The sequence below is a fragment of the Cyphomyrmex costatus genome, unplaced genomic scaffold (genome assembly GCF_001594065.2).
Source record: "Cyphomyrmex costatus isolate MS0001 unplaced genomic scaffold, Ccosl1.0 scaffold5, whole genome shotgun sequence".
NCBI lineage: Eukaryota > Metazoa > Arthropoda > Insecta > Hymenoptera > Formicidae > Cyphomyrmex > Cyphomyrmex costatus.
The window spans coordinates 3,382,397-3,405,307 of record NW_017279267.1 but is presented as its reverse complement, the minus strand read 5'-3'; the positions used below and the strand labels follow the sequence as shown (position 1 = coordinate 3,405,307).

Genomic DNA, 22,911 nt, shown 5'->3' with positions numbered 1-22,911 from the left:
ACCGTTGTATGTGCGAGCAAGAGAAATTGTCGGATGGAAACTGAATTGTAAATTGCAAAAGAACGGTTTGAACGTACCAAAAAAAAAAAATCCTGATAATAAAGAATAATAATAAATTTACAAATAAATTAAAAACGGATAACGTAGTTTGAAATTTGAAAAAAAGAAGCAATCTATTTAATTGTCTCAATCATACGTTTTAATTAACAGTTATTTGCAAGGTAGAATTTTCTAGAAAAACTTATATATGTTGGAAATACTAGAGAACGATATTTGTAAAAGTCAAATTTTAATACTATACGAGTATGAAACACCTTTATCATGCATCGGAACGTCGAAGAACCAGAGTTTGCGTTCACAACTCAAATCCAAAATCCTCCTTGGTTTATAAACTTTGTTTATTATAACAACTGCATCACGTGTTGCTATTTTATGGAAAATTTCTCATACAATCGACTCTGAGCTTTGCGTCAACTACATGCAACATATTCGACCACAAAATGTGCGAACCACGTTTCAGCTTTCAAATAAGTCGATCGACTTAAGGCACATGATGCAATGCGTATTTTGTGAGACACAGATAGGTTCGTTATTTAGAATGTCGTAAGAATACCGTATTTTGTTACAAAGATGATAAAGCTTAATGCGAAATCAATTTCTTTTTGCGCGGCATTTTCCTAGAGTTATATAGATATTTCCTGGGGACTGCGCTGTATCGTCATAACCGTAAATATCTGCTGGCGTTCATAATTCTAAGAAAGTTATGTCGCGCCTTAGTAATTGAAAAAGGGAGAGAGGGGAATATTAATGGCGCAACATTGCGCGCGTTAATCGTTCCGGGCCGTCGAGCTACGAATGCGAGATCTATTTTTACGTTAATCACGGTCGCTAACGAGAGGAACAAATTTAATCATCGTCAGTTCCCATCGGACTGAAACGGGACTCGCTTTACTTACAGGAAGAAACGTATTTCCGCGGGTAAAATGGGATGTATGAAAAATGATTGCGCAGCGGAATGATCCCACGCGGTGGCGGTGGCGCGGCGGTGCGGCTGAAACCGCGTGCGCGCGCGAACTTTAGCTTTTAACTAAACGCGGTGGATAATTAGAAGAAAGAAAGTGGCCGACGTGAAGTCGGACGTGAAAGCACGCGCCCGGAGTCGGATAATAAATTGAGTTTTACCGGAGGGATCGGTTTCATTAAAGCACGATAATTCTCGTCAGTATAGAACAGCCGCGGCAGTTTCCGCGGAAATAAATAACGGCGGTATAGTGCAGGTGCGCCACTGTCAGACCTGTCGCGGATTAATGGCGTGCCGCGCTATTGCGCCGCTAGACTACTATAATACGTCGGGCGTCCTTACGGAGGGACTGCGCCTTTAAAAAGAGGTCGCGAACACCGGCATCGACGCGACTACATCATGTACCTTCTCCTTAAGGTGGCAGAGAGGCAATCAAAATACGTAACGTATTACACGGGTGGACTATGATACTGCAAATATGTACTACAAAGGCTAATACCGATAAATGATGCTTCCCCGCATACCATTTGTCAGGATTACAGAGATGTAGACCGAGAAGAAAGGAACGTCCTCGAGAAAGGGAGCCAGTGAGACGGACGAAGGAAAGAGAGGAGTATTCGCAATGATATTTTAACTAAAAATATTTTTAAAATACTTTTCACGTCTATGAGAGAAGTCAAGTATAATATATTTCTTTTATTTAGAGAGAATCTGGTCACACATAGTCTTTCAAAAGATAAATATAGCGGAAAAATGGCATATCTATTACAGAATATATAGAATTATGTAAAATTTTCGTAATTTTATATGGAAAGAACGATTTTATTGAAGTATCTATAAAAATTGGCTAGATACAGATCTAAAAATGTTGGATCATGAAAATAATTATGTGGAACGATCAAACTGGTTGCCAAAATGTCAACATTTTTTACAATATTGCTCGTTAAGTTGAAGATTCGTACGAAATTATTTGGATGGTCAAACAAAATTATTTTCAAATTTATATCTAGATAAATTTTTAATTCTACAAAATCTGTTTTTTTTGTTTCTGTACTCTGCAATACAGAATCAAATATTACTGCCAAATTGGATCATATGACTAAACTCTTACTCGAGAGCCTCTAGTTTTACCATTGAATATTCCAATCGAAGAGGTTCGGTAACGAGGTTGACACATAGGACAAAAATTAAAATTACAGAAAAAAATTTTAAGAGAAAGATCTAATCTTTACGGATCTTTCCTTCTCCCGGTGGTAGTAATAATACATTTGATGTGTAAGCTGAAGGAAGACGACTGTATTTTACCAAGTTGCTTTTGATTTCAAAAGCTCCCGTCTGTCGCGCGCTTGATGCACCATGAAAGAAGATTGCAATAAGAATAAAACGCCATTCCACTCCAAGTGCAGCGCCAAAATAATTCTTTATGCGGCGAGAGAAGGCCGCCAGGAAGAAAAATAAGCTAAAACGAGGTGGCGTTCTTGAATGCGGCCTTCCGGCGTGATTTTTGCGATTGTAATTTTCCAATTACATCGCCCGGGAATTCCGTCTGCCGGAGTGGCTCTCCTTTTACAAACGTCCCAAGTGTAGCAATCTGATTTTTCCGCGAACTCCACGAAAGGTCGAAAGGAGTTCCTCCGAATAAACTAATTTACGTAAGAGAATTAAAAAATGTCGCACGCGCTCGAAGGGAAGCGATAAAAACGCTGATTTTCCCATGACTTCATTCTCATTATTTTAAGTTCCATTCGCCGGCAAACTTCACGTTTGTCCGATATCTGATATCACGACAATTCCCAGCTTCTGGACTAGTAGAGAGCAGAAGTGCGCCGTGCGCGCAAACGTATCATCCGGTATGTACGTCCGTCAGAAATATACATCGCGGACTCTCGCGGCGCCCCCGATATCGATTTCAGATTTCAATTTAATGCCGTCGCGATATCTCAGGCACGATCTTCCAATACCAATTTCGTGTTATCGGACTTTTCGTGACGTGCTGCCGAGCTTCTCCGCGCGGGACAATTCTCGTACGCGGCGACTCGCGCGACCAGGGTATACCTTCCCCTCGTGAGCGTCATGAATATTCCTCGGCGTTAACTACATTGACATTTCTATTCGTTTTCCAGTACCACCGCGCAAGATCACGATCGTCGACGAGAACGAGAAACGACGGGACACGATGGTCGGACCGTATATGGAAGGCGCTAACCTAAGGCTCTTCTGCGACGTCCATGGCGGTGAGTATCATAAATCTAAACGCACGTATATAACGATGGAATCCTTTTTACGAAAACCTCGAAAAAACTGTATGATTTTTTTCTGTTCCGCAATGCGGGTTTTGTGCTCTACAGTCGATTGACAAAAAGAGTGAGATATAGAAGGACATTCTATATATGGTCGAGACATAATTTTGTTTAGTAATCTGTGCGAATTTATTCCTACATGTAAATGAATATATAAATGGAAGTTTTGATTTTTTATACTAAAGAGAGAGCAATATTGCAATAATTATTATTGTTACTTTTGATTCTGGCATTGTATTATATCGCTATTACTTGTTAATTGACTCATAAGACCTCTTGGAATATGTATAACGTAATATATATTAATTACATGCATTAACATCTATTTATTCTATAAATGATAGCTATTAATTATGAATAATATTATGTGAATAAATATTCGTATGCTACAAAACGTTGGTGCATAAATACTTGCAAATGAATAATATTTATATATATATTAATAGTATTTGTACAGCGCATAGTTATAATGTTTATATTTATATTAATCAACGATTAATATTATCAAAATAATATTTTGCATTATTATAAAATTCTTATGCTTTCCGCTATTAATAACTTTATTTCTGTCAATTTGTAGATTTATGAGATATTTAACAATTTCGAAATTATTCATTATAAACTGAATAAATTATAATATCTTTTTAAAATATTTTATTGTTATTCTACAAAGCCGTAAAACTAGATAGGTATCGTTATTTATTAATATGTTCCGTGCCGAGCCAATTTCAGTATTTTCATCATTATTCATCACACCGAATGATGAATCTAAATGCAAACAAGAATATTGTGGATAATTTCTGATATTTTTATTTGAATTTGTTAATTTGTTAAATATATATATGTATATATATGTATATTTACTATAACATATTTTATATGATTGTATATGTGTATAATATAATGATTTAAAGAATTACAAAAATTTTTATTATAAAGAAATATTATAAAGGTTTATAATAACTATATATATAATATTGTGTATCATAATTAGACATATCAAAAATAATTTTATAAAATGACTTTTCTTTTTACGATTAAAATATCAAACAGTTTAAACGCGCAAAGTCCAACGTGTGTCACAGATGATCCATGCAGCACGGAACGCGTTAAGCGGTTTAAGGGGATCCTAAAGCAAAGTTCGAACTCTAACGAAATCGCCAGATGTCGATGTTTTACAACACATCGACATATCTTTTACATACTACCACATTAATATCTCACGCAGACAATGATGCACGCAGTCGCATTGTCTGTCAATTTTCGTATCGTAAATTCGTCGCGATAACGTGTCTAAGTTTAATTCTAAGCACTCGACGCTGTTTCTTCACGCAAACTACTTGCCTGTCGACTACTATTTCTTAAATACAGATTGCGCAGCTTTTTTATATGAAACAAATGTTGTTACGACGTGCAACGACGTGACAGCTCTGGAGTGCTATATTGGACTAAAAAATGGTAAAGAAGAACTCAATTTTTTATCATTTTCAGCATAGATTCTACCTCACGGGCACGTATTAATGCGTATACTTTAATCCTGTAAAAGGATTTTCGAATCAGTGAATGGCAAAAAAAGTATTTACGATACAAAAATTAAATGGTTTAATCAGTAATACAGATGACTTTAGGATCTCCTTAAGGATCAGATTCTTTAAGCGCTGACAGCAATACATAGTTGATCAACGAAATAAAAGAAATTAGGAATTAAATACATAAAATAAAGATAATAAGAAAGTTGATCGCTTAAATTACAAAAAGACTACATATATAGGTATATTTATACATTAATCAATCTATTAATTAATCTAAACATTAGAATATCTTTAATAATATTAATTACTGATCTTTGTTAACATGTTGTATACAGTTTTCATCGATTACACATTACACAAATTGTTACATTAAGTAATTATTCAGATGCACTATACAATACGGATATAGTTGCGATAAATAATTCGAGAGTGTTCGTGACCGTCGCGCCGCCGATAATATTGAAATTGATTGTTTAATAACACTATCTGTGCTAGTTCATAATGAAAGACCGATTCCATTTATGCTATGTTAACTCTCTTTGCTAATTACAGACTGTAATTATTGCCCTTCATTATTATCGTGCTTTTGAATGAAGTCTCGAGTGGTACTCGATACTTGTACCATTAAATTTATACGTCGCGGTAGTTATGATTTTATCGAATGAGCGAAATCATCGACTCTCCGTTAAACATCTCCTACGCTCCTATTGCTCCGTAAAAGCTTTCGGCATGCGAAGCATCGCATTTCGCCAATCCCAGGGTTAAAGGGATACTGGAATCGTCTGTAAAGCCAACGAAACGCGCATCTCATACTTTTTTATTTTCTTCATTTTCCTCTTCTATAGAATAAAAAATCCTTTTCTATAAATAGAAAAAGGGTTAATAAAAGAAAAAACGCAAATAACGTGGAAAAGTACAAACCTATATGAAAAATAAAAAAAGATGTAAATTACGGTTTTTTGTTATTACATAGGTTATATTTTTTTATGTATATAAATAATATTATATATAAATAATGATTTTAAGTATATATTCAAATATAAAAAGTATATATTCAAATATAAAAAGTAGTCCATACATATTTAAAAAATTTATATAAGAATATACAATATGTATAATAAGACCTTCAACAATTTTGAAGCTTATCAGAGAAGCGAATGAAAAAGTACGATCTGAGTATACAACCTATAATTTTCATAACATAATCCTGTATATTAGAACAAGAAATATTTGTAATGTTTTAACATATGTAATGTTTGATTTAAAATTAAAAATCTATCTTGTCGATATAGATCAAGTTTGATCGTTGCTCCGACATCATCTTAATTTTTTTTTTTCACCAACTCGACAGACAACGAACTAAAACAAGATCATTCTGTTTCGCAGGTAAACCGGCCCCAATGGTGTCTTGGTATCGCAACGACAGATTCATCACCAATCGGACCACAACGCCGAGCAGCGGTGTGACACGCAGCGAGATCGTTTTACAGAACTTAAGTCGGGACGACGTCCACTCGGTGCTGACCTGCAACGCCACGAATAACAATAGGTCGATTCCGCTGTCGTCGTCAGTCCATGTGGATATGCGTTGTAAGTATTCCATGCACATTACGACACCAATAAAAATTCGCTCTTTCGGCTCGCTCAACCGCGACCGTCAATGAATACGCGAAATTCATACCGCGCCGGACACGTTTTATCGACGTTTTTAATTTGCGCGATATATGATAATTACAGCGTGCAATTACTCGCGAGCAACGATAATAATGACGTATCGTTACGAGGCGTGATTATGGCAAAAACTACGCTTTAAAATATTCATGAGAATACTCGATCAATTTTCGTCCGCGTGGACGCGGATCCTGCGCGAGAATTCGACAGTTTCCAAATGTCTTTCTATTGAATTTAATCGTCTTATGGCGACAATGACATAGATACGCGAACTTAGATAGATGAACTCTCGATCCTTTAATAGGATAGAAACTGAGCGTGTGTTCGAAGGACATGTAATCCCGGGCACTCGGTGCGATATTGCATTTGCCTTCACTTACTACTAAAGAGGATTCGTCGAAAGCCTCGAACTGTATTATACACCATCGCGCTATTGACAAACCGTCCGGAACTATCGTGAGATGTTTATCGGGATAATAGAAAATCCGATGGCCATTTTTCTAAACCCGTTTGTGAATCGACGACGAGCTGCCGAAAGGAAGGAAGAGAAAGAGAGAAACGAGAGAATTCTCGTCGATATAGAGACGAGATATTCGGTCGCTCGGTCGGAGTTCGTCGGCTTGCATTGAGAGAATATAGTCCATCCGAGCTTTAGTCATAAAATAGTGGTTTCTCGCTCGCACTCCCATCGATTGTCCGTCCTTTAATAAAATATACTTGATAGACGGTTATAACAATAATCGCGCACGCCTTGTATTAAAAGTCAAATCCATTTCATTTACGATTGCGCAATTTAATTTCTCATTATCTGTATGCGCATGATGCATTTTCCGAAATTAGTCGATTAATTAGTACGAATAAACGATAATTATTTTCAACTGTACGACCACTGATTATAAAGTGATGTTAGATATTAATAAGATTCGTTTAATTTCATCTTGTTTTTTTCATGTGTGGTTTATGTAAAATCATTCCAAATTGATTTAAGCGTGTGAGAATTTATATCAATTTGGGGTGCTTTGTATACTTAGCGGACGAAAGTCAATACAGCGCATCAGAATAAATAACAAAATAAATACCGAATACTTTTTCGGATCACGAGACCACCATAATAACGTTTGCAACATGGATATCTAAAGCACATACACAGCTATGTCAAACATCTAGATCAATACCGCCGGTGTATTGATATAGATGTTTGACATCCATACCGATGTCAAATATCCATGCTAATACAAGACAATCTCAATACATAGATGTAGAATAACCAATGTGGTCCTACTGTTTACAAGTTCTAGGAAGAAGGTTTGTACGCGATCGTGATTGTTACACGGTTAATGCGCTTCTTTCCCACATATCTTTTGTCAGACGCAGTAAATAGAAGTATAGAAAATACGCTGATTAATAATTTAATCTCCAAGACCTTATCTGACAGTTATCTATCGAGGGCACGTTCGGCAAGCCAATAAATATCAATACATCCCTTCGCACCGTCTCGTCAGTCCTCGTAACTCCTACGGCTGGAACGTCGGCACGTAGTAGAGACCAGGGCGCGACGCATCGGTGATGGAGATGAGATGATCGCGCGGTTCTCGCCGCAGCATGGAATCAGGATGTACGACAGAATTTACGGGCGATACGGTCCGGAGAACGTAGTCCGGGGCTGTTCTCCAGGGGGTGCCTTTGCATTCTTTACGAGATCGGACCCGGACGCCCGTAGCAGCGATGCGTAAATGGCGCGCCGATGGGAAAAAGAGAAAGGGAAGAGGGAGAGGACGTTGGGGACGAGGGTGCGAATTCGCCATTAAAGGGTGAATAACGTCCGGGTGAGCGTGGTGCGTCTTCCTGCGCGGCGTGGAATTCGATTATCTCGGACGTGATTTAAAATTTTCCCGATAGCACGACGCGACGGGGGCCGTCGCTACACTGCCGACCCCCGCAAATTCCGACTACATTATTTTCTTTTTCTTACGTCCAGAGATAAAGGTGAACGTCACGTACGGCTTTACTTTCGCTTCGATTCCTTTGGAAACCCGTCGCCGCCGCGGAGAAAGTAGATTATCGCGAATCTTCTATGTTCGATCGTGTTTATGGATGCGACAAGAAGCGTTGATACTGTTTTCGAGACGCGAAGAGTAAAATATACAACGGAATAACATTTTTAAATCTTCAAAAATACACAACGCTTTGTAAACGCTGGTTTAACTCCAAATTAATGATGCGACGAGAAACTGAGAAACTGTTTGAATAATATTAAATATTGCGCTGTTTTGAGAGTATAAAATGTTTCTAGTAAACAGAATGTTTTTTAAATAATAATATTACGTTACATGATTGCATGTACGTAATTGCATTGTTTCTACATACGCTTTAAATACATGATTGTTTTGAATACCATTTTTTAAGCTATTTTTTATTTAAAAAGTTATGGAGATATTTTCAAAACCGTTTTTCAAACCGACTAATTTACGGCTTGATTGGTCTACATCCGGTAATATTGGAAATATAATTATCATGGATAAACTTTATATTTCATTGTTTTTATACGATTATTTAATTTAATATAATTATTTTATTATACTTTTATGTAATCATTCAGACACGTAATTTGATGCATGCACACAAAGTGCACAATACGCATAGCGCACAAAGTACTTAAATTAACCGGTGTATAATAAGACAAATATTGTAAAGAATACTTTCTCTCTCTCAAGGAAAAATGAAGTAACTAAAAGTTGCCGTAAACGTGTCGTAGGTAAATGCATCGTTTACGGGAAAATAAAGCTCGCATTAAATACACTTCAATTGTAAAGTCAACGAAAAAGTAGAAGCGCCAAGTCTTCGTGAATTTCTTATGGGTAGTGTAAAGTAAACATTAGAAAAACCCGAGAAAATCTTCATTAAAGAATACGTAGAGAAACGTTCAGCCGCAATTAAAAAGCAATGGGACGAGGGACAATGGAACCTTTTCTGGCTTCGATTCGAATCAGCTAATCCAAATATAATAAGAGAAAACTTTTGCAACTGTTTGTAATTAAATGTGCACATACGCGATATTTTTATTAGCTAATTGATTTTTTACCAGTTTCTAAAAGAGGAAGATATATGCGTTGTACATTTTCTAATAAGATTAAAAAATTTCTGTATTTTTAAAAAAAATGTGTTTATTTAATATCTTCTGCATGTACCTTTAATTTTTAAAGATAATGTAACGATGTTGATCAGACGAAAGTGTCAGTGATATAATGCAAACTTTTACGTTCTTTTTAGAATATTGCGGTATAAATATTTTGTGCGTAAATAGTTAAACTTTTATTTAGAATAATTTTTGCTATATTATAGCATAAATTAGATTCAGAAAATAATTATTGTAAAGTAAGAAAATATTAAAAAATCGATTATCAGTATTTTTTTTAATTTACAAGTGAAAGAAAGAAAATCTAAACAAATGTAATAAATATATTCGAAAAAATGTTATTTTATGCGATAAAATAATGAATGCGTCGTAATATATTTTTAGATCAATGATTATTTTTGACGAAGATCGTAGGTGAAAGCGCGGTGTGAAAGTCAATCAGAATAAAATCGGTTAAACATGCGATGTTACCTAATAGCAAATTATTCGAGATAACGCGAAATTATCGGTTCGGCGATTGTATGTTCGGCAAAAAAGACACGGAGATTAGATCCCATTAGCATACGCGAATTGGATCGGCAAAGCCGTCGTTCTCAGTTTAATCGATTTTTATCAGGTATTGTTATACGCGATGCCCGCCCTTCGAGAACGATTCGAGAACGAGGTAACACGAAACGGGGAACGTTTGCCACGATCTCAAACTGATTTGAATTTTCTCTTTTCTCATTTAACGATCTATTTAACAGAAAACTGGTTTTTATAGCGAAAAACATTTTTAAAAAACATTTTTTTGCTTAAGAACAAATGTAAGTAATGAATTCCAAATTGAAATCTTAGAAAGTGAACGACAAAAATTCAAATATTTCTTTTTATCTCTGATATAATTTTATATTTATTTTTTTTTTTTTCATTTATCAAGTATAGATACTTTTAAAGAAATGACTTTTAGTTGATCTAATTTAAAACTAAATGTCTGTAAAGAATAATATAATTGACTATATATGCCTCAATTTTTCTTTATTTTTTTTATTTACAGAAGGTTTGATCGATTAGAGTCCTATATTTTTCCCGACGAAACGTTGGATATCTATTATAAATATTGATTTATCCATAACTGTAACAATATTTTGAAATGGTCGAGTGCTACAAATAACCTAGATCTAACAATTTTTTTATCTGTAATAAGAAATTATTTAGCTGAATTAAATTAATGCAGAGTATGTAATAAGGGATGACGCAGTTAATTATGTATATTTTTTCGATACTTTTATTGCGTATAAAAAATTTGATTGATTAGAGTACATTTTTAGGATAAAAATATAAATATCGTTTATTTTTAAAATACATATTGGTTCACGCATCACTGTAATAACATCCTAAAATGGTCGAGTATCACGAACGACACTTTTGTCGGGGGTGTTTAAGGAGAACCGAGGAAAGAGCCAAAGAAGCGTTCTCGAGGCCGGATACCACGTGGCGTTCACTCCTTTGCAAACGGGTCTTTGACGATGGAAACTTTCGCACTCGATACGCGGCGCTCGGTAACACGGATTTCCCGATAATAAATCTCCTTTTCACAAAGCGCAATCCCTTTCAATATGCTAAGAGCGGCGCAGAGAGCGTTAGCATCTCGGGCCATCTTTTTCGGCTGATCTTGGCAAGTGTTCGCACGCTCTGTATGTAACGCCGTGCGCGACGTTATTCATTTCGCTGACAGAATACAGAAGTCATTTGTCGACTCGCTAAGCGCTAGGCGGACTCGACAATACCTATTACAGGCGCATCCCCGTGAATACCGAACTGTCTGTCTCCCTCTTGTGCATAGGCTATTACCATAGCCACTCAGACATCAGAAGGACCCGACGAATGCCGTCACCCGGAGACAATAACGGGACTAATGAGCGATTAGCACGAAGGCGGATAATGGAAGTGAATATCGCAACTAAGAGTATGATTGATTATCAATTTACGACAAACTGTTATACATGAATGAAGAATCTATTATTTTTGTGACGTAGGTCACAAAAATAAAACTTTTAAGCTATCAAAGAAATGTAACGTTTAAAATATTACTTGGCGTTAATTTTAATTTCAATAATGGATTTAATTGAGGTAAAGTTTTCTTTAGAAAAAATGTCCAATCTTTAGTATTAATCTATATATTGGTATATATACATAGAATTAATCTATTGATATTTTTAAATTTTGAAGTAAACTTTTTATTATGAAATCTGCATTTATGTTTAATATAAAATGAGGTTTTATTATTTTTTCAAAGCTTAACTTAGCAAACAGTTTTTAATTTTAAAGTTATTATTGAGAAGGTAAACTCTATGTGCGCGTGTGGATGTGTGTGAGCAAAGTATATTTTTAAAATTTGATTGAATAAAATTCTATCATCTAGTGGAGTCAATCTCGAACTCCATTTAGATAAATAAAGGACGGATACAATTGTATATCGTCAGATGCAGTGAATTGAACTCGACTATTACAAACCGATAAGTCAACAGTTTATCTCTTTACTGTGCTGAATAAGCTTTCGTAGCAAAGGTCTTTCGTACTTTCGTCCTCAGAGCTTGACGCGTTCTCGCTTTGCGCTTTAACGATTTGCGCGATCGCAACCACGTTTAAAAGGAATCAAAGCGATCGTTCACTCAGCGTACCCTTCTTCTCGGCAGCATTTCATTATCCGCGCGAAATTGAATCTGCCGATCAATTACCCGTCTTCATGAGAAGTGCGCCTTCTTCGCACTCTCGAGAATGAGAAGGCTCTCTTCGGTTCCGGTCGCGCACGGGCGATTGCCGCTCCTTCCTCCGGAAAATCCGCATCGGATCTCCGCATCGTTTTTTCCGCGGAACGGAGAACGCGATTGCAACTTGCGATTCCGCGCACGTGTACGCGTAAGCACGCACGTGGCGAAAACGCGTGTCGCCGATTCCGAGCTCTCAACGACGAGAGCTCCTTATCTGCGGGGTTTGGTTTTCAGTCGCTTTTGCAATTCAATTCACCGAGATCCAGCAGGATGTGTTCGCATTTTTCTACCGCACGCCGCCGCCCGCGTTCTCAAATCGACGTTATGTCGCATAACTTGCCGAGATGGTCCAGTATCATCCGATCAGAGTGTCAGTTTGTTACTTGATTATCTAATAAGAGATTCAGATTCGAATCCTGGCTGGATGAAATTTTTCGCAATGAATTTTTACAGTTTTTAAGATGCTTATTAGCATTAAATTATTAACAGCTTTCTAAGATGTTTGTTTGCAACAGTAATATTACTATATTATCTCTCTCTGTCAATTTAATATGTAATATTATTACTCTAACTTCATTTAGAAGTGTGTTTTAAGAACTGCTTTTACCGAATATAACATTTTTTTATTCATGTGTCTAATATTATTATGTTTAAAATATCTAACAAAGATATTTTATTCAAAGTATATCGCAACTACGAACCATTTACGGTATAAATATTATATAAAAGTGTAAAATATTATATAGATATAACCAGTGTTCGATCTTATCTGGATAAAATTATCTAGATGATCATCTAGATGAAATTTTGATGCCATCTCATCTTTATCTAGATAATAAAAATATTAATTATCTTTATCTGCATTTTAGATGAAAAAAAGTATCATCTTTATCTAGAATAATGTTTAGATACTTTGGTTCATATTTTACATTGCTAAAAATGTGAAAATATTATAATTTTTTCTTCTATGCAGTTAATGTTTACAGAAAAATTTTGTGTGTGTGTGTATGTTTTGTTTTGTACGTAAACAATCGCGCGGTTACGTGTTATATGCGTTCATAAATATATAAGTATAGTAAGTTCTTCATTTTATATTTTAGTTTCAATTAACTAATTGCTATTTGTTACATATATATTTAATTCGAAGAAAATATATACAATAATTACATTTCGTTCAGTACTTAATTACCTTCCACATGTACGCTTGAAATGATTATATTGAAACTATGGATTAAAACTTAAAAACTCGATTTAAAAAAAAGTGCTCACTCTTCGATTTTAATATTTATTGCAAAATGGTCCTGAAATGTTCCAAAACCAATTCCAGAAGGAAAATCAGAGGTGCAGGAAAGTCAGGGTTGAATTCAATCGAGGACCACCGTGATTTTTTAATTATTTTGAGAAAAAACTGATTCTTAATTTATAAATAGTCTTAAAAATAAAAAATTATCTGGAATTTTTTAGATGAATTGTCAGATAAATTTATCTATATTATCTAGATTAATTTAAATGTAATCATCTTTATCTTATCTAAGATAAATTTCCAAATTTTCATCTTATCTTTATCTAGCTAATTTTAAAATCATCTATGCACAACACTGGATATAACTAATACGAAATTTATTAACATACCCATTACCAAATATATATATTCTTTGGACAGTGAAATATAATGTAAGAGACTACCAAGTCTCAAAATATTTTGTAATATCACTCTTATTTATTATATTGTGTGCAGGAAAAAATTTATATAAAAATGATGAATAGAAATTTAAAATACTCTCGAATATTGAATATCAAATTATTGCGATATTCAGATTTTAAGGGGGACTTTTTTCATTTCTATTTCGTTTCTCCCTGGAGTTCACAGAGATGTGCAATCTCTTCGAGTCAATATATAGAACCGGAGGGTAAAACAGATTAAAGCTGAAAACTTAAAAGCGAGGGTAACCACTTTCTGACGACCCGAATAATTAAGAGACTAAATTTGAGAGAGAGAGAGGGAGAGAGAGAGAGAGAGAGAGAGAGAGAACGAATAAATGAGACTTTAATTTAAAATTTTAAAGGTGTACATATTCTCGAATATTTATGTGTAAATTTTGGATGCAACAAATTTTAAGATAACTATTATCATTACTTAATGCAGTATACGATTACAAATACAATGTTTTTAAGACCTTTTAAAGCCTGGAAGTGTCAATGAAACTGGAAAATGAATCGAATTAAAGTTAAGAACTCAAAGTTGGAGAAGAGCAACCGTTTTCTGATGACCGGAACAATCAACAGGCCAAGTTAAATGTCTGAGCAAACGAGTAAGTTTTTAATTAAAAATCTCATTCATTTTCCGACGTCCCATTCATTCGCCGTTATCGTGTTTACTTTTGCAACTTACTTGAGATGAAAATTTTACAAAAAAGATACACTTTTTAAAAGACAAAAGTAATAGTGAAAAAATATTGTAATACCCTTTATATATCCTAAAATCTCTTTGCCTCTGATGTCAAAACGACAAGGAGAACAAGGGGAGAGACAGGAAATATCTAGATATGCATTCGCGGCGTGAGTTCGTATCGCGACGCGAATTCAAACGCGCGTCCAGCAGCGCCGAATTAATGATTACACCGTGCAGCCGCGTGTACAGCATCGAGGAATATGGTAATCCCACAAGATTTAAAGCCTCTTCCGCGCTGCTGCGGACCAGGTTCCGGAACAACGACGGGACAATTACTTCGCGCTTCGATGAGGATAATCGGCTATACAGGATGCCCCAAAGCTTACGTGCTTGGCCCCTCGATTATTTTTTTTAGTTGAAACTTTTATTCTTATATACATATCTCTAGAGATTTTAAAGCACGAGTAAATTATTCTAATATTATGTATTCCAAAAGAAACAAATATATTAAGAGTTTCTTATGAAGTATTCATCGAGGTATTCATTGCAAATTATAAAGAGTTTATTAGAAAATAACTGAAAGATGAAGCTTTATTGTTGTATTTCTTTATATGAATTTAAAAAGCTTTATTGAAGTCATTTAATTATCGTCAGTATATTAATTTCTCAGCATAGAAATTACTGCCAAACTTTTTTTTCGTTTTCTCATTCTTTGTGACTCGTAAAAAATGTGTGGACTTATGGAGCAACCTGTATAGCAGGAAGAGTGTGTCAGGTTTGATAAATGCATTCACTTGGGTGGCTAGGGTTATTATCCATACACCGAAGTTACTGCAGCATATATTGTGAGGTTTCAACAGTTTCATTGACAATCCTACGCACCCTAATATCGCAATGATTACGTGATCGATCCAACCCTATCTATTATTTTATGAAACACATCATTCAATTCAAGGCACGCAGCAGCATCATCGGCAAGAAATATTGTCATTCTTCTAAAAATCCCTCACAAACAATACAAAACGCTTCATCTGTATAACGAACGAATTTTAAGACCTGTATACGAACTGTGTTACTATAATGCAGTCTAATTACATCGAAAAACAATGTGCGTCATATGCCATGCATCGTTTGAACATGGCGTTATTTACTCTTTCGTTAATCAACTAATTAGCCAATTATCCGAGGTTTGCTATTATCCAGAGTTCGTTATGGCGAAAATATTTTCAGAGAAGCATTATAACGGAATTATAACGGAAAATAATATCTCCTGCAAAAAACTCGGCGCTCTTCATTAATTTCCTAAACAACCGCGTTACAGAGAATACTCTATGCGTATAAATCCGGAAAAATGTAGGAGACGGATGGCTTCGATATAAAACGCGGTAAAATTGACATTTTTATCGAAAATAAGTGAGTATGTGCGTAAAATATGAAAGAAAAATAGATCCGTGATTAAAGCAGAAAAATTTGCGGTATTCTGTATAAACAATATTGGAGTGTGTTCAACAATATTTTCTTCAAATATAGCACTCTGATATCTCGCGATGATAAAAGTATCAGTTATTATCTATACGGTATAAATATTTAAAGATTATCTACTGAATATTCAAATATTTCGCAATATTTAAATATTGAAGTATCCATATGTATTAATAATTGAGTAATCATTAAACGATGTATTTTTACATACATTGATGTTATATTATATTACATGTTATTATATGATGTTTTTGTTATTCCTCCAAGAGAGGAGATGGTTTTCCATAAACGAAGAATAATGTTGTTTCCATGTTATATAATGTATCCCCAACAATCTGTTTTCATGCTAAAATGAATTTTTCTATAGCAGCAAATAGCGATGATATTTAAACATATTTAAAAAATCTGAATATTAAAATGCACTGATTATGCAACTGTTGCTCATTAAACCGACCGATTATTTAAAAAATATTGTAAAAGTATTTGTATATATACAATTCGTAGTACAAAAAAGAAAAAAAAGGAAGCTTATAAACACATAAAATTAATGTTTCATAAACAAATGTTCATATCTTGTATATTATCAGAAAATTGTGAATAAAATATTGAATATTATATATTAAACTCTCAATAAAATTATGTAAAGTTTTTAAAATAATATTAGCTTTTTAACAACTTTTTATAATTTCTGAAAAGTTTGATTTTGTAATTTCAAATTTATTGATAAAAATATGAATACAAAAAAAGACTCAAAACATTGATGTTGATATACTGTCTTTATTAAAACTATTACAAAAGGTATAAATAAAGATATTGCTCTGCATTTATTAAATTATTATATTTTGTGTAATATTTACATATTAACTGTGGGTGGATTCACTATCATCGTTTTTATTTCTCCATTGTCACTTAATCCTCGCAGAATAGTGAGCGATATCAACGGTGCCTTCATGCGCAACCTCGTGAGAAAACAGCATCCAACTTCTGTGCGTGGCTGTGTGTTTGCATTTCCTGTGGAACGAGCCGCGATGATCCACGGTGGTGCCTGTTGAAATGCGGTAGCTTTCCTTCTTCCACTCGGTCTGAATAGGTGCGCAACCGCTGAATAGGAGATGCTCTGCGTTTGCTGGCGGCTGGCCTGAATTTTCAGCTACGAAAATACTGTCGAGCAGTTCAAGCAAAGAAAGAAAGAGAAGATGGAAACGTAAAAGCAAAAGAGCGGGGCGAAAAGTCTAGGACTCTCCCTTAGGAGGAACCTTTACAGGGCTATATATTATATTCAAGAGGAAATATTGTTAGTGTATTTTAAAAGAAGATAACCTCGAGTCATAATCATTGACAATTAATATTAATTCTTATAATTACCTCATTGGTAATTAAAAGAATTTACGCTTACTCGCTTTTCACGTATTCGTACGATTCATTACACTGTTCTAATTACCTTTGATATTACCTCTGTCACGTAAAATTAATTAAAGTTAATATAATATTCTGATATTAAAATTAATTATGTTAAATTTCTCTTCCATTGTCTCTAATAATAATAATCTTGCGATAAAAGTTAATTAATTTTTACTGGTATGATAAACTGATTTCGCGCTAATTTTGATGACATGTGTTATTTATGTCGAACAAATAAAAATAATCACGACCTGGAAACCTTATTTTTTTAAGTCGTAACTCCATGCTTCGGTTGAATCGTCTTGTAGGATGAACTTTTTGTATATACATATATATGTATATATACATATATATATATGTGTGTGTGTATACAAAAGCGACACACCGGAATGAGAACAGAAAAACTTCAGCAATTCTGGGTAAAGGAAGTCTAACGTTAAGTGTTGGCGAAAACCCGGAAGCTCGTCAAAAGTTTCGACTCGCTATATTAATAACTTTTTGCAATTTAATAAATTCGCAAGAATTTCATTAAATGTAATTATCCGATTATCGGATCAAAATTTTACGATCCAATTGATCAACAGTTAATTTTAATAAAAATGAAATGTGAAATTAATATCAATTACCATTATTTATACAGACGTATAGAGAACAATCTGCCACGTTCCGGTAATAATTTCGCGAATAGTCGGGATTCCAATTACAATTGTTGTTCGTTTATCATTGCTTCGTTCCATTGTATGCAGAGAACTGAGATTTCAGTTATTCGTGGAACACGTAACGCATGTTATTTTGAGGCCGAAAGCTACATCGGGAAAGTTTCATTTCGGTAAAGGTCTCATTCGCAGTACAAAAGTAAATTCATCCGCGAAAGAACATACGTGCGTCACATTAATGTTGAAAGAAAAGAACTCGGGTGCTTTCATTACGACGCTATAGAACACGGTGGCGTTTACCCAACATCTCGCCGCAATTTCTTGAAAAGCATCAGGAACAAACGGGCTTTACGATGAAATTGAAGCTATCATGACCACGCGTCATTTTTGAACTCAATTCACGATCTAGATTACACGCAATAATAATAAAATCTAACAGTAACTAACCACTCTCTCGATGCTGCATGATTGACCCAACGAAAATGATTATGATTTAAATATGTCACATTACGACAAATTGATGTTGTTTGGCGTGATTGTCACTCCGGATGAATCATGCAAAATAGAATAGATGACCCAGTTGAGACATCGAAAGGGAGCTCTGCTCAATGTAATCCAATGCATTTATAACGATACGAAATTAGAAATGTTCTTGTTTGAGGACCAGATTAAACGACATCATATGACATTTATTCAGCTCGGTATAGATTTGAATAAATTATTGGAGACTTGATGTTATTAATTCGATTATAACATGTGTATAATTTAATTACTATTAATTTTATTCATATATATTTTAATATGTCATTATTTGCTCTGTATTAACATATTTATGATAATTTATTCTGTTCTTATCTTTGTTCCATATGTAATGTTTATCTTACATTGTAATTGTATAGATTGCATTCTCCACTATACGTATAACAAGCTATCTATAGGATGAATTGCAAGTATTTGCAAATCTAGACTAATTCCAATTGAACTTATGATATTGTTTCTTGTTAGAGTTTACTGACCGTTTTCGTAGTTTCTTGTTTACATTTAGGGACGGCGTAGTTATAGACCTCTCTCGACCAAGTCAAGAGATAGCACTTGCTATTCAATGCAACAATTTCATTACAGTTCTGTACCCTGTCCAAAGCTGTCTAAAGCTATTCAATGTCTCCTCTCTCAATTCTCGCAAGTCAAAAGGAAATATTGTTTACGCGTCTTCTCTGAAGGATTTATTCTGCACGGCCTCAGAGGGAAAACGAAGTAGACACTTTCTCGACTTCGTTCGTCACGGTGAACGGTTGTTTTTTCGGGGAAAAAGATTGCGTACATAATTTAATCTTTCTTTAGACTTTCATCGCGCGAGAGCGATGCCCTGCGATGGAAGGTGAAGCAGCATATATCTCTGCCTTTTCCCGAAACGAGGTTTTCGCGATGAAGCAACGGTGATACGGGCGCAACACCAACCTCCGTCCATGCTCGCGTCCATATACGCGTTCGCAATACACGGGCGTGACATGGCGCGCTCGCTTGTTATAACGCGCACGACAAATCCCGAGCCGCCGGAATTGCGGATTAATGAACGGTCTCGTTATGCGACGCGAGTCTGCCTTGTTTATCGTCAACCGCTTCTATCGAGAAGCGATATGGCGCCCTTGGAAATCGATAGTCATTAGTGTGCGCATGTACACGGCAGGCAAGTTCAGGCGCATGTATAAAATACGCACACACGTTCGCTTTCAAATATACCTTTTTATATGTATGGTACATATACATGTATTATATATGCACACCGCAAACGCAGTCGCGCATACAAAGATTCATATAATCATTAGATTGCACAAATTGTGTACGTGTATATGTATGTACGTGCGCAGACTTCGCGGCCGTTTCTAAAAGGACGCGCTAACGACGAGAAGAGAACGAAGGATGAGCGGAATGACGTAGTTAGACCGTGTAGAATCACGGGAGTCCCGGGGGACGGAGTGTCAGCGACAGGCTCCTCGCGAACACCGCGAGAAAACTTTAATGCACGTCGTCGAGTTAGGTTGTCATAATTCGCAAATGCGAGCCAATTTAAGTTAATTCATCGCGACGTCTGTCAGAACTCACAAACTGTGCAGCTGAAAAAGAAATTGAAAAGTTTCCTCTTTGTCCTTCCTGTTTCCGCGATAAACGTTCCTCCCAAATTCTTTAACATTCTTGAAATAACATTTGTGCGAAAAAGCTTTCATATCTAACTGTTTCAAATTTTATCGGTAACTTGATATCTCTCGCTCGAAAGTCCTAAAATATTTGCCGGTCTCCTCCCGGGAGAATATGATATTCCTCGCACGTTGAAGTACGAAGGAGCGGAAGTAATAAAAGACCGGTCAATATCGGAAGAGATCCAATCAGCAAACGGGGCTTTATCACTATTCGTCTCGTCTTATCCGAGCATGCCCCTGTTCGCCCTAGCCGATTGGTTTAGCTGTAATAGCTCTCCCTTTAAAAACCATCAATGCTTCAATATTTCTGTCTGAAGAGCTCCATTTCCATGCTTCCATTTCCCGTCACGCAATCGTTCTTGACCATTAATGAGGCGAATCTAATTCTATCACGGTTCTGTACATTTTTTATAATGAAAATATAAATGAATTTATTCATAAACAATGTGATAACGACGAGCAAGCTAAAAAAAAAAAGCTACGAACGAATAAGAACAAGCTTTTGCACTTTGAGGAAATTTAAGTAGCATTACTGCAACGGAGAAAAAATTGAGATTATCCTATTAATAATTTTTAACACAAATGCATATTTTTGGTCATTAAACGTAACCATTTTCTAATTAAAAAATATAATAATTATACAAAACATGTCCAAACGAGAAAATTACATTAGTTCGTACTAGATTTATTAGGAAATATGAAACGTAACGAAACAATTAAAGTTCATTCATTGTGTGTGTGTGTATGCATTGAGAAAAAATTTGTTAAATTCTAATGATTCTTTTCAATAGTACTAACTTTACTTACGTAAAAATTTATTTAATAAAAGAAATAATAGTTTAATCACACAAAATTAATGGTTATTATACCAAATATAACTAAATATGTATTATTTACATTTAGAAAATAGTTAGTACTATTCAAACAAATACTTATTAAAATTTAATATATTTTTTCAGTACATGCAATACATTTTACTTGCACTTAAAATATTTAAGGTAGATTACGTTACACTTATAGACAAGATAAAAAAAAGTATATTTATATAAAATGCCATCATTGAGAAACTTTTGCTATTAAATTATCATTAAAAAAAAGTTTGTATATTGTTCAAGTCTCTCTGCTCTTATAATCGAATTATCTTAATTACTCGGCGCCTGTTCTTGAGAATTAAGAGTTGAGGGTTCTGAAGGGCCTCGTAGAAACCACGATGAAAGAGTAGAATGAAAGAGAGTAAGGTATCCTTTTTGCGGCGGACACCGTTTTCGTTCCACACTTTTTCCTCCCTTCGGCGGTCTTCCCTCTTTTCGCCGGTTACGACGACGGCTTTCATCCAATTTCCCCTTGTCTTGAGAAGCTTCATGGCCCCGCATGGCCGGTGCTTAAGTGGAAGTGCTCTTTCGTGCGGCATTCGACACCCGCGAGACTCATTGTCAGTCTCGAGATTGACAGTCTTCAATGTGTCCAGGGCACAATGATTTTCTCTAAAGTTGCGTCCTCACGAAGAACTGAAATCATCCCTCGACAGTTCTATCTTTTTTAACATCGTACCTGTCTTCGAATTATGCCATCGGCATTTCGCAAGTTTGCTCTCACGATTTTTCATTCCATTATGCGGTTAATAGTTATACGAAATTTTATCACGAGGGAAAAAAGTATGGAATAAAGTACATTTTTGCCAATATGATCTTCACCGAAGCTCGATCAAGAGTTTCAAGTTAATGCAACCGAGCTCGTATCATTTCCGAGCATTTCGCGACGTCAGAAATCTATTACCGCGAGATTGGACGTTTTGCAACCGCGTTTGAAAGATGGCCCCGGCGGCTGTGGTACTCGACTGTGGGGCCCGGAAAAGTTCGACCGCAACCGGAGCAAACTGTATCGAACTCCAAATTACTTGGCTGCATAAGGATTCACTTTGCGCGTTAACGAACTAGAAGTTGAAGCAGTGTATTACCTCAGTAGTGTTTGAGGGAGCCTCGTGCACTAATAAAGACCAGTGTGGCCGCAAACATTAGTTTAGTTAATTAAGGCTTAACCCATTTAACCTTCCTTCTTTTTAGAAACAGAATTAGAAGTGTTACTCAAATGAGAGCTGGTCAATCCGAATTACGGTTAGCTCGACGACATTACTGCAACGTTTGTTGCGCAATAAGTCAAATTTCCGGGCGCGGTTTACTCCCAGTGCAATGCACCGTGTCGCGTCGCACTTGAACAGCTCTCCTTGTAATAAATTATAGACATCTTAACCGTAGAAACCGTCAGTATCGTCGAGGCAATTTTCCGACGTCGATCGATACACAGAAGCTCGTCTACACGTCTCTTGGTCTTATCACCTGCTGGAATAATCGGTCGTTAGGTTCACTCCC

The 22,911-nt window shown here is 35.4% G+C and overlaps 1 protein-coding gene across 1 annotated transcript in view; it reads left to right on the top strand.

Moving 5' to 3' along the window:
* The window catches only part of LOC108778272 (protein turtle), a 103,379-nt gene that overhangs the window by 51,038 nt on the left and 29,430 nt on the right, over positions 1–22,911 (top strand). The window contains exons 5-6 of the mRNA XM_018545403.1: positions 3,145–3,255; positions 6,240–6,443. Coding sequence (XP_018400905.1) covers positions 3,145–3,255; positions 6,240–6,443 — 315 coding nt within the window. The remainder of the gene's footprint in view (positions 1–3,144; positions 3,256–6,239; positions 6,444–22,911) is intronic.